This window comes from Zalophus californianus, chromosome X (assembly GCF_009762305.2).
Source record: "Zalophus californianus isolate mZalCal1 chromosome X, mZalCal1.pri.v2, whole genome shotgun sequence".
Taxonomy (NCBI): Eukaryota; Metazoa; Chordata; class Mammalia; order Carnivora; family Otariidae; genus Zalophus; species Zalophus californianus.
In genome coordinates, this window is record NC_045612.1 from 90,806,811 (window position 1) to 90,820,413 (window position 13,603).

General features: G+C 40.6%; 1 protein-coding gene across 1 annotated transcript in view; it reads left to right on the forward strand.

The window, feature by feature from the left end:
- EFHC2 (EF-hand domain containing 2) overlaps nucleotides 1-13,603 on the forward strand; it is a 190,788-nt gene that overhangs the window by 25,208 nt on the left and 151,977 nt on the right. Inside the window, exon 2 of the mRNA XM_027608378.1 lies at nucleotides 4,583-4,771. Coding sequence (XP_027464179.1) covers nucleotides 4,583-4,771 — 189 coding nt within the window. The remainder of the gene's footprint in view (nucleotides 1-4,582; nucleotides 4,772-13,603) is intronic.

Here is a 13,603-nt window from a genome sequence, read left to right on the forward strand (position 1 = left end):
ATTTGTCTTTCTCTGACTGGCTTATTTTTCTTAGCACAGTGATCTCTAGTTCCATCCATGTCCTTGCAAATGGGAGATTCTTGATTGTTGAATCAAATCCCATTGCTTCCCAGAATGACCCTGTACTCTCTCATCCAAATAGCATTAGGGTTTCCGTTTTCCCACCTCCTCTCCAACCTTTCACATGATCCAGCTTTCTAATTCTTGCTATTCTGATGACTATAAAATGGTTTTCAGTCCATCTGGAACATTGCCACTCCAGTCTTTGATTATATTTCATCCTTGCTCCAGGAGAGTTTCAGATGTATATGGTAGTTAAATGTGAGGCTTTCCATAATCTAGACCTCCTTACATATTCTACTGTCTTACCCTCCTTCCAAACTTGAACTTGTCCTTTTTTGTTAGACTCACTACTCTCCTGCCCCTCCCACTAGGTGCTGTCAGCTCAGCTGCAGTGCGTTACTCATAACTTTGTCGGAACACCCTTGCCTGTCCTCTGCTGCCTGATTCATCCCGTCCCTCCCTGCCCAGGACAGTATCAGTTTACCCACTGGACCTCAACACTACTCCTCCAGTCCGGCTGACCAGAGCTTAAGGTCACATGAACTTAAGTTCGGATGCAGGCTGCTGCACTATTTCCAGCGTCCCTGTGGGTGTGCTAGTCTACCTCCCTCTCCCTGGATTTCCTCACTTGTAAAAATGGCAGTTAACAAAACCTGTCAAATAGTTTGGTGATGGTGAAATGAGATAATGTACATAAAGCCCTTTGGAGTCTAGCTCATAGTAAGTGCTCAGAAATGGTACCTATACTGTTTTCTAGTTTTCTAGTTGTTTTATGGATCTAAATCGTATGTCATCGGCAAGATTGTGGGTTTCTTCAGGGCAGGGGCTGAGTCTTAACGCTTATTTTAACTAGTAAATCTGGCACGCAGCTCAGAATACAGATGCTTAGATGCTTAAGAAACACTTGTTGGTTTGACCTGAGGTGAGTTTGTGATTGTCCAAGATAACTTGCTTTATTTTATTTATTTTTATTTATTTTTGTCAAAGAGCGAATGCACAACCAGTTGTAATACACAGTGCAAGGCGGAATGGGATAAGAGCTGGGTATGTGCATGGAGGGCCACAGGAGCTCGGGGCCAGCTGAGATTACTTGCTTTAAAAGAGGGAACAGGGGTGCCTGGGTGGCTCAGTTGGTTAAGCGACTGCCTTCAGCTCAGGTCATGATCCTGGAGTCCTGGGATCGAGTCCCGCATCAGGCTCCCTGCTCAACAGGGAGTCTGCTTCTCCCTCTGACCCTCCCCCCTCTCATGTGCTCTCTCTCCGTCTCTCATTCTCGCTCTCTAAAATAAATAAATAAAATCTTAAAAAAAAATAGGGAACAGGGTGCCTGGGTGGCTCAGTTAGTTAAGTGACTGCCTTCGGCTCGGGTTATGATCCTGGAGTCCTGGGATCGAGTCCCACATCGGGCTCCCTGCTTAGCGGGGAGTCTGCTTCTCCCTCTGACCCTCCCCCCCCATGTGCTCTCTCTCTCTCTCTCTCTCTCATTAAAAAAAAAAAAAGGGAACAGTGTTACCCAATTCTGCGTTACTCCACCATTCATTTTAAGCAACCCAACTTTGGCTTTGCTTTGGTGGTTTGGGATTGACTTGTGGTAACCTGAGCGTGTATGAGTGGCGGGGGTAGTGGGAGCTTGGTAGTGGTCGTGACAATGGATTCTCTAAGAGGCAGAGCCAGGCTGCGGCTCAGCATCCTAACCACTGCCTCTGGCCTCTCCCTCATAGCCTTTGGCTACCCTGGGTGGGGCTGCTCAGGCCCTTCCTGATTCTTCCAGGCTGCCTTCATTACAAGAGGAAACTAGGTCTTTTCTTTCTAATATTAACTATTTTATTTTTTATTTTTATTGAGGTATAATTGACGCATTCTGTTAGTTTTGGGTGTACACATGGTTCTGTATTTGTATATATTGCGAGATGATTACCACAATAAGTCTACCTAGCATCTGTCACACACATAGATACAATTTTTTCTTCTTGTGATGAGAACTTCTTTTTAAGTTTAGATTCAGTTAGCCAACATACAGTACATTAGTTTCAGATGTAGTGTGCAACAATTCATCAGTTATGTATAACGTCCAGTGCTTGATGAGAACTTTGAAGATTTACTCTCTTAGCACCTTTCAAATAATGCAGTACAATATTAACTGTAGTCACCATGTTGTATGTTACATCCTAGGACTTATTTATTTTATAACTAGATATTTATACCTTTTGACCCCTTCACCTTTTCCCCCTCCCACCCCAACCTCTGGCAACCCCCAATCTGTTCTCTTCATCTCTGAGCCTGTTGTTTTGTTTTGTTTTTTTTTAAGATTCTACATGTAAGTGAGATCAGATGATATTTATCTTTCTCTGTCTTATTTCACTTAGTGTAATGCCCTCAAGGTCCATCCGTGTTGTCACAAATGGCAAGATTTCATTCTTTTTCTTATGGGTGTGTAATATTCTCTGTGTGGGTGTGTTTGTGTGTGTGTGTGTGTATGTATCATGTTTTTTTTTATCCAATGACTCATGGGTGGACACTTAGGATTTTTATCATGTCTGAGAAGCTATTGTAAATAATGCTGTGGTGAACATAGAGGTGCATATATCTTTTTGAGTGATGTCTTCTTAGGGTAAATACCCAGAGGATTTGCTGGATTGTGTGGTGGGTCTATTTGTAGTATTTTCAGGACCCTCCATACTGTCTTCCCCAGTGGCTGCACCGATTTTCACTCCCACCAACAGTGCATGAGGGCTCCCTTTTCTCCTCATGCTCACCAACACTTCTTATGTCTTCTCTTTTTGAACAATAGCTGTTCTAACAGGCGTGAGGTAATATCTCAGTGGGCTTTTGATTTGCATTTTCCTGATGCTGAGTGCTGTTGAGCCATTTCTGTGTCTTCTTTAGAAAAATATCTGTTCAGGGCGCCTGGGTGGCTCAGTTGGTTAAGCGACTGCCTTCGGCTCAGGTCATGATCCTGGAGTCCCGGGATCGCGTCCCACATCGGGCTCCCTGCTCAGCAGGGAGTCTGCTTCTCCCTCTGACCCTCTTTCCTCTCGTGCTCTCTATCTCTCATTCTCTCTCTCTCAAATAAATAAATAAAATCTTTAAAAAAAAAAAAAGAAAAAAAAAGAAAAATATCTGTCAGGGTGCCTGGGTGGCTCAGTCATGGGGCATCTGCCTTCGGCTCGGGTCATGGTTTCAGGGTCCTGGGATCAAGCCCCACATCGGGCTCCCTGCTCAGTGGGAAGCCTGCTTCTCCCTCTCCCACTCCTCCTGCTTGTGTTCCCTCTCTCGCTGTCTCTCTCTCTCTCTCCATCAAATAAATAAATTTAAAAAAATCTTAAAAAAAAAGAAAAGAAAAATATCTGTTCAGATCCTCTGCCCATGTTTTTCATTGTATTGTTTGGTTTTGTGCTCTTGAGTTGTAGGAGTTCTTCATGTATTTTGGATATTAGCCCCTTATCAGATAGAAGACTGGCAAATATTTCCTCTTGTTCAGTAGGTTGCCTCGAAATGAGGTCTTTTCAGACCTCCTCTCAGATTTCCCTGCATCATGCTTTTGCAAAAGGCTATTGCCCTGACAAAATGTTAAACCTCTAGGGACAAATTCAGGGTAATGGTTACCACTGGAGAGGCAGGGAGGGGTATGAGAGAGGGCTTCGTTGTAATCTGAGTTGTTTTATTTTTTTATTCAGGACTGTGACGGATGTTCATGATATATGGTATATACTACAATAAATATTTACATTTGTTATATATATATTTATTATTTATATTTAGTTCCTTGTGCACAGGGGCAAAGGATATTTGGAAATGGACTTGCTAGGCCAGAGGGCATCCACACTTCTCACTTTCCTGGGTATTGCTGGATTTCTCTTCAGAGGGACTGTCTCCTTTACTTCCCCATAGCAGTGCATGCGAGCTGACGTTGGCCCACGTCTTTGCCAACCCTTGGTAGTATCATGCAGGCTTTTCTCTCTCTGCCCAGATCCCCAGGAAAGACAGGAGGGGAATGAGGGAGAGGAACGGCAAGGTTTTAAAATTAGGAAGAGAATGTCAGCTCTGAGGAATTTCCTGTTACATTTATTTTAATGAGGAAAAGATTTTATTTTCTGTGTTGGTGCAAATAACATTTAGACTTATGTGGGAAATATGTTACATTTTTACTCTGAAGTAGAGGACCTCCCCCCGCCATTTGCTTTCTTGGCAAATAAGTAGAATAGACCAATTAGCAAAAGCTAATGTTCTAAATGTTCACTTGCAGTAATAGTTATTTTTAATTGTTTTAAATAGTATGGAGTATTGGGTTTATTCTTACTGCTTTTCAAAGTTTTGAATTTGCTAAAATGAATTGAATCTAAAATGTGACACAGCTTTATGGATAAAGATTGATCATAATTATTTGCCACTCAAAGGTGCATTTTGTAATAGGAAAAATAAACTGGGGGGGGGGCGATGTGTTTACCTTTTAAAAAACAAGTAAGACGAGACACAAAGAGTAACCTCAGCCATTTTATGTTGTCGCTTGCATTCACAGGTGGGAAAGGAGAAGTTCCACAAATCTCAACATTGGGGCTTTTGCAACAATGTGAGCATGCTGGTGAGTGAAGATAAACCCGGAATTGGTGGAGAACTGCTTCTCGGGCAAAAGATGAAGCCGAAATACAGTGTATTTCCTAAAGGAATGGGAAGTGATGTGCCATCCTGGGTAGCTTTTGATAAGCAGGTAAGTCCCATGACACTGGGAAAAATGCAATCGTAAAATGTGACATGTATGTTATAGTGTATTTGAGAAAATGCAAGTCCTCCTTGTAAACGTTCAGGCTTATTCTTTTGAAAAGACACATTGCAGAAGAAAAGTACCCTACAGCTCCTGTTTCTGACCAGGCCCACTGGTTGCAGGACACCGAATGTTTATCTTTCTTGGCTAATGCTTACCAACCTTTCTCTCTTCTCCTCCCCTGGACAGGATAATCTGTCCTCCTATAGACACTGAGAGTCTGGTCAGAGTGTCCCTTTTGGCTTCGTGAGTTGCCATTAACGAAATCATGTTGTTTGATTTGGAACATGCCATTAAATAGCAACAGAAAGATGTCTTTTCTGCATACTAATCATGGTTCCCCATCCCTGAGAACCAAAGGGTGACATGGCATGAATTGTAGAAGTGAAGGAAAGAGGCGCCATTGTTAGACAAGATTCTGAACTTAACGTATATGTTTGTGCACATAACACACACATATCATGGTGAATTGATAATTGAAAAAAGGTAATCCATTTGAATATCTTAAAAAGGGACTTAAGATCAAAGGGAAGAAAAACGCAAGGCGACCAGTTATTTCCCATAGGATAGCAGAATGGATATGTTTTGTTTTTGAGATAACCCTGTATCATGGCCTCATGTCTGTTCCCCAAAAAGGAACCTATTATTCGATTATTTAGGTTCTGTAATTAAAAAATAATTAGGACTGTGGGGCACCTGGGTGGCTCGGTTGAGTGTCTGACTCTTGGTTTCAGCTCAGGTTGTGATCTCAGGGTCGTGGGATCTAGCCCCATGTCGGGCTCCGTGCTGAGTGGGGGAGTCTGCTTGGGATTCTCTCCCTCTCCCTCTGCCCCCCAACCCTGCTCGAGCACATGCGTGGTCTCTCGTTCTCTCTCTCTAAAATCTTAAAAAAAAAATAATTCAGGACTAGATAAAGAATTCAACCCTTAATACCCTAAGTTTACCAGGTGGTTTTTAGCAGCTTTAGCATGGATTAGTTGGCAATACTTTGATTCCAATTAAATGTCTTCAAATTTGGTAGAAGTGACATATTTTGTGTCATCTGTGTTAGGGTTGATCAATTAGAGCGTATATATTTTTTGAAGCCCAGTTCTGACACTTATGGAGATCTAACAGACTGCAGGGAAGCTTCTTTCCAGGGAAACCATCTCTACTTTGAACATGGACCATTATTTCTCTCTCTCACTTTCTTTAAAAAATGTTTTTAAGATTATTTTCAGTACCTGGCCCAATGTTGGACCCAGAGTTCAGAAGCAATTTCTGGGCTAGCTTACTTGGCTGGATCATGCATGGTTTCCTGTTAATATCAATCTTATAGGTGTTTGCGCATCATCATTCTAGAATATTTAATTTGCAAGGGACAAAGAAAAGTTCTATTTTTTACTTCTTGTGTCAAAAAGAGGGTACTGACAATAGATTAATCCACTACTGAATAAGTAATGTTGGAGGTGACAATATATTAAACTATTCTCTTGCACTGAAAGTTGAAAATTCATTTTATTTCATGTTTTTCTCATATTTAATATGTGCCTTTCAAACCTATTTTGCAGCCCTTTAATTACTTACAAAATTATGTGGAATATTTCGTGAAGTTGGAATGATTTTAGCTTCAAACTACTTGAGAAAATGAAGAGCTTGCTCGTTTTAGCCCTAAGCGGAACATAATTCTTTCAGTTATTTTGTTGGTCAACTTCAATTAAATATTCATTGAGCTTTAAATGAGACACTAAGACTATGAAATATTTACGTGCTCTGATGAGATTGTGAACTACAGACTGGATCCTGGTTAATACCCAGAGCAAATTATAAAGTGCTTTCCCCATTCGTGGTTCAACAAAACAAGTCAACACCTGTTAATCATTTTTCTTAAAAATGAGACATCTTTAACTCATTGCCAGTTCTCTAATAGCTTTTAATCATAGCAGTATATCTAGGGTTATATATTCTCAAACAGTACAAGATAGAAATAAAGGCAGTTCTTTGGAAAGTGTATCAAAATCTAATGTTTGTAATAGATGCCCCTCGTGCCCACCCAGGTCCACATTAGAGATGGGGCACCCAGCTCCCCCACAGGCAGCACGTGCTTTGGCAAACAGCTCACACCTGTAACCCTCTATGGAGTGTTGTTCTTAGCCGATGGGCATTGCATTACCCAGAGAAACCTGGACGGTTGCACTGGCCCCGTCACCACAAGAAGAGGTGGCAAAAGGCTCAGTGATTTGTCAAGGGTAGAAAGCTGAGCTTCTTCAAGGCTGGACACCTGTGTATCGTGGATTTCTGCTCATAGCCCCTTGTGCGTCAGGTCCAGGCAAAACTTTACATGAGATTGTATGCTTGCTTGGCTCATTTCCCTTCCCTTGGGTGCCCCCCTCACTCCTTATAAGTTTCTCCTAAGAGTGTGCCCTTGGGGGTGCCTAGGTGGCTCAGTCAGTTGAGCGTCCTCCTCTTGGTTTCAGCTCAGGTCATGGTCCCCTGGTGCTGGGATCCAACCCCGCCTCGGGCTCGGTGCCGTGGAGTTTGCTTCAGTGTGGAGTTTGCTTCAGATTCTCATTCCTTCACCCTCTGCTCCTCCCTTGCTTGCTCATGCTCTCTCTCTCTCAAATAAATAAACAAAATCTTAAAAAAGAAAGAAAAGAGCGTGCCCTTCATAAATCACATGCACCTAAATCCCTGTTTCAGGCCTTGCTTCCATGGAGCTCAACCTAAGACAACATTTTGGGTTTTATCCGTTATTCTAAAAGTGATCATAAAAATGCTCTGTCCAGGCAGACCATCAGATCACAAGCAGAGAAGAGGCTATTTGCAATCACCAAGAAGAGTCGGCATTTACTATCCTGCATGGCCCCCATGGCAAACATTTCTAGCTGTTTATCTTTTATTCACTCTCCCCTTCATTCTTATAGAGGGAACACCAGTGTTACTGTGGCGGGAGCTGTGCCCATTGAAAAGTGTTCTGCTGCCCGGGCTCCTTTGCAGCTAGGGGCTGGCCAGGTGATTCACTTCTGGCCATTGATATATGGGTGATGGTTTATTGGGTAGGGCTCCTGGGAGAGTTTTTTTTTTTTTTTTTTTTCTCATTAAAAGAGGCTTGGCTGATAATGTTTTTCCCGCTCTTCGCTCTACCTTTGTTTTTCTGTCTGGAACTAGGACGTGATTCTGCAGCCATTTTGGGAGAGCCGTGCTGGCAACCCAGAGCCCCTGGGCTGCCTCTCTCTGGACTTCTTGTTCTATGAGAAAAATCAGCCCCCATTTCAGAGGTTCTCTGAACCCGGGGAGGCCTTTGGAAATGTGTGCCGGTGTTTTGGGTTGTCACAGTGATGGGACTAGGTCGAGGCAAGTGAGGCCCTTAACATGGGGGCACAACTTACGGGGCACTCCGAACCTCAGTACTCAAGCCAGATAGTATTTTAATGAACTGTCTTCAAGAATCAAAATTAATGCCAACATTCATGGTGACCGAACTAGCAATATTTTAAATAAAGTCAGGATCAATGAATTGCCATGCTGGGCCACTTTGGAGGCTGAGGCAAAAGGAAGAAAAATCAGTAACACTGCTTCCATCTTTATTTAACATTGTTGGAATTTTGATGTGTTGTTTCCCAAGGATTGTTTGCATTCATTTGGATGCTTTAAATTGCCTTGCCCTAGGGCAATGCCCGGTCTGAGGTGTCTCTGCTGTTGAGTAGCTGGGGGCCAGCTGCATATTTTACATCCTGCCATGTGGGGGGGCACCCTAGACTGGGGAGAATGTCCTCCCTAAAATGCCAGCCCCGCTGCCATTTGGAAACACATTCCTACTGGCCCTGGGAGGATTTATGCCTACGGCCAGTTTTGAGTGATACTGCATCCGCCCCGCTCCCCCCAAGACTAGTTATTTCATCAGATTTACTTGAATACAGGCAAGCACATATTCACTCACACCAGTTAGTTCCAGTCATCATCCCAGCACGTCCGTGAGGAAGAAGCAAGTGTGGGTGATCTCATTCTGTAAGTGAGGAGTCATTGGGAGGAAGTGGGGCAGGGACCAGGGTTCGGAGGCTGTGTGTTGGGAGGCACTGGAACTAACTTTCTGTGTGACTGTGGCTTTAGTCACTTTCCCTCTCTGAGCCTCAGCTACCTGGACCATAATGAGGGCCTCGGTGGCTGATCGCAAAAGTCCTTTTACTGCTAACAGTCTATGCTTCAGACTTTGGTCTTAGCGCATGACGTTTAGTCATGCGACTAAAGGCACATTCTGCTTGTTCATCCTAGAACGGAGCCCCAGATTCTGGATCTCCCGGCCTTGGGGTTCTTTCTAATTACACCAGGTACCTACATTATTAGTTGAAATTTGGCACTGAGCAGTTTATGATATGTTGCTGTTGTTATTGTATCTGATCTGTCATTAGCCACTTTTATAAAAAGACTATTTCAAAATACCCAAATAACTGAATGTTTTTATATGACTTTTATCTGGATGTTAAGTACCATTTGCATTGACTCTATAATTATGCTCTCATTTCTTTTCATTTGGCAGTGGCTCCTAGTTAGCCTAATTTGTTTGCTATTTTGCAAATGACTCTATTATAGTAAATGGCAGGATAAAGGTTGATCCTATGGGGTATGCATGCATTTAAAAATATTATTTCATTTTTTCCATCTATTGTAAACATAATTATAATCAGAACTACTGGCCACAGAATTAGAATTTTAATAACTTTGCATTCATTGATATTGGGTTTGTGGTAAGCTGATTATGTAGTACTGTGTAAATCTTTATACTCTGAACAATATAAACATAAATTTTTAAAACATAATTTGATCTCTTGGGTCACCTTGAATTTTTAGAAGAGTTTAAAAAAATTTTGGTTTGAAGATTTTTTTTATTTGTCAGAGAGAGAGAGTGAGTGAGCACAAGCAGGGCAGGAGCGGCAGGCAGAGGGAGAAGCAGACTCCCTGCGGAGCAGGGAGCCTGATGCTGGGCTCGATCCCAGGACCCTGGGATCATGACCTGAGCTGAAGGCAGATGCTTAACTGACTGAGCCACCCAGGCATGGCTAAAAGTTTTAAAGTTTTTATTTATTTTTTGTTGATGTGTAGTTTACATACAATGTTCTGTTAGTTTTGGGTTTGCGACATAGTGATTCACCAATTATATATATTAGGAAGTGATCATCATGATAAATCTAGCTACCATTTGTCACCATACAAAGTTGTTACAATATTATTAACTATGCTGTACATTGCAACCCTGTGTCTTATTTATTTTATAACTGGGAGTTTGTACCTTTTAACCCACTTTCTTTATTTTGCCCATCCCTCTACCCACTCCCCTCTGGCAACCACTGGATTGTTCTTTTTGTCTATGAGTCTATTTCTATTTTGTATTGTTTGTTGACTTGTTTTGTTTTTCAGATTCCACATGGAAATGAAATCATACAGTATTTGTCTTTCTCTGACTTATTTCATTTAGCATAATGCCCTATAGGTTCATCCATGTTGTTGCCAATGGCAAAATCTCCTTCTTTTCTATGCTGAATAATATTCCATTGCATATATATATATGGCATCTTCTTTATCCATTCATCCACACTGGTAAACATTTAGGTTGCTTCCATATCTTGACTATTCTGAATAATGCTGCAGTGAACATAAGGGTGCATATATGTTTTCAAATTACTGTTTTCATTTTCTTCAGGTTAATATCTAGAAGTGGAATTGCTGGATCATATGGTCGTTCTATTTTTAATTTTTTGAGACACCTCTATGCTGTTTTTCATAGTGCTGCACCATTTTGAATTCCCACCAACAGTGCACGAGGGTTCCCTTTTCTCCATATCCTCACCCACACTTGTTATTTCTTGTCTTTTTGGCAATAGCCATTCTGACAGGTGTGAAGTGATATCTCTCTGTGGTTTTGATTTGTGTCTCCCTGATGAGTTAGGTTGAGAATTTTTTCATTTGTCTGTTGGCCATTTATATGCTTTCTTTGGAGAAGTCTGTTCAGGTGCTCTGCCCATTTTTAGGTTGGATTATTTTTTTTTAATAATGAGTTGTGTGAGTTTTTTTTTTAATATACTTTGGATATTAACCCCTTATCAGTTTATTATTTGTAAATATCTTCTCTCATTCAATACTTTGCCTTTCTGTTTTGTTGATGGTCTCCTTCACTGTGCAAAAGCTTTTTAGTTGTACGTGGTTCTATTTGTTTATTTTTGCTTTTGTTGCCTTTGCCTGAGGAAACCCATTCAAAAAAATATTGCTCAGACTGATGTGGAAGAACTTACTGCCTATGTTTTCTTCTAGGATTTTTATGGTTTCTGGTCTCACATTTAAGTCTTTAATCCACTTTGAGTTTATTTTCATATATGGTATAAGAAACTGGTCCAGCTTCATTCTTTTGTATGTTGCTGTCCAGTTTTCCCATCACCATTTATTGAAGAGACTGTCTTTTTCCCATTGGATATTCTTGCCTCCTTTGCTGAAGATTAATTGACTATATAAGTGTGGGTTTATTTTTGGATCTGTTCTCTTCCATTGATCTATGTGTCTATTTTTGTGCCATACTGATTACTATAGCTTTGTAATATAGTTTGAAATCATGGAGCATGATACCTCCAGCTTTGTTTTTCTATCTCAAGATTGCTTTGGTTAATCAGGATCTTTTGTGGTTCCATACATATTTTAGGATTATTCTACTTTTGTGAAAAATGTACCATTGGTATTTTGACGGGAATTGCCTTGAATCTATAGATTGTTTTGGGTAGTATGGACATTTTAATGATATTTATTCTTCCAATTCATGACCATGGTATGTCTTTTCATTTATTTGTGTCATCTTCAGTTTCTTTCATCAGTGTCTTATAGTTTTCAGGGTGTAGGTCTTTTACCTCCTAGGTTAAATTTATTTCTAAGTATTTTTCTTTTTTTTTAATTAAGTTTTTAACTTTAATTCCAGTGTAGTTAACATACAGTATTTTATTCATTTCAGGTGTACAATGTAGTGATTTAACAATTCTATACATTACTCAGTGCTCATCACGATGAGTGTACTTTTTTTTTTTTTTAAGTAGGCTCCAGGCCATCTATTTTAACTTGCTGGTGAATAAGTTTAAGCATGTTCTAAAAACACTCTTTTTATGCCCCCCCCATGTTTTATATTTCTGATGTCATATTTCTAAAAACACTCTATTTTTATGCCTCCCCCATGTTTTATATGTCTGATGTCATATTTTATATTATTTTGTGTATCCCTTGACTAAGTATTGTAGGTTTAGATGATTTTACTACTTTTGTCCTTTAACCTTCATGCTAGCTATGTAGTTGGTTGATCCACCACTTTTATTGTATGTTTACCTTAACCAGTGAGATTTTTTTTTCTTTCATAATTTTTTTATTTCTAGTTATGGCCTTTCCTTTTCTATTTAAAAAATTTTTTTAATTAATTTGTCAGAGAGAGAGAGCATAAGCAGGGGGAATGGCAAGCAGAGGGAGAAGCAGGCTTCCCACTGAGCAGGAAGCCTGATGCAGGACTCGATCCCAGGACCCAGGGATCATGACATGAGCCGAAAACAGGCGCTTAACTGACTGAGCCACCCACGTGTCCCTCTTTTCTATTTAAAGATGTTCCTTTAACACCTCTTGTAAGGCTGGTTTGGTGTTGATGGTTCACTGAAAAGATAAACAAAATTGATAAACCTTTAACCAGACTCATCAAGAAAAAAAGAGGACCCAAATAAATAAAAGAAATAAAAGAGAAGTATAACACAGAAATACAAAGGATCATAAGAGATTACTACAAACAATTTTATGCCAGCAAATGGGACAACCTAGAAGAAACAGATAAATTCCTAAAACATACAATCTTCCAAGACTGAATCAAAAAGAAGTAGAAAATCTGAACAGACCAATTACTAGTAATGAAATTGAATCAGTAAAAAACAAAACAAAACAGAAAAAACCTCCCAACAAACAGAAGTCCAGGACCACATGGCTTCCCAGGTTAATTCTACCAAACATTTAAAGAAGAGTTAAGGGGCGCCTGGGTGGCTCAGTCAGTTAAGCATCTGCCTTCAGCTCAGGTCAAGATCCCAGGGTCCTGGGATCGAGTCCTGTGTCAGGCTCCCTGCTGAGCAAGGAGTCTGTTTCTCCATCTCCCTATGCCCCTACCTCCCAGTCATGCTCTCTCTCTCACATTCTCTGCTTCAAATAAATGAATTTAGCTTTTGCTTGTCCAGGAAACTCCTCATCTCCTTCAATTCTGAGTGATAACCTTGCTGGGTAGAGTATTATTAATTGTTAAGTTTTTCCTTTCCCCAATTTGTGTATATCATGCTACTACTACCTTCTTCCCTGTGAAGTTTCTGCTGAAAAATCAGTTGATAGTCATATGGGGGTACCCTTGTGTGTAATTTGTTTTCTCTTGCTGCTTTTAAGATTCTCACTTTATCTTTACCTGTTCACACTTTGATTATAATGTATCTTGATGTGGATCTCTTTGGGTTCATTTTGTTTAGGACTCTCTGTGCTTTCTGGACTTGGATATCTTGTTTTCTTTACCAGGTTCTGGAAGTTTGCAGCCATTATTTCTTCAAATTGGATTTTTGTCCCTTTTTCTTTTCTCCTTCTGGGACCCCTAGAATGTGAATGTTAGTACACTTGCTGTTGTCCCAGAGATCTCTTAAATTATCCTTATTTAAATTATTAATGGGCTGTTCTGACTGGGTGCTTTCTACTCTGTCTTCCAGATTGCTGATCCATTCTTCTGCATCCTCTAATCTGCCCTTGATTCTGTTGAGT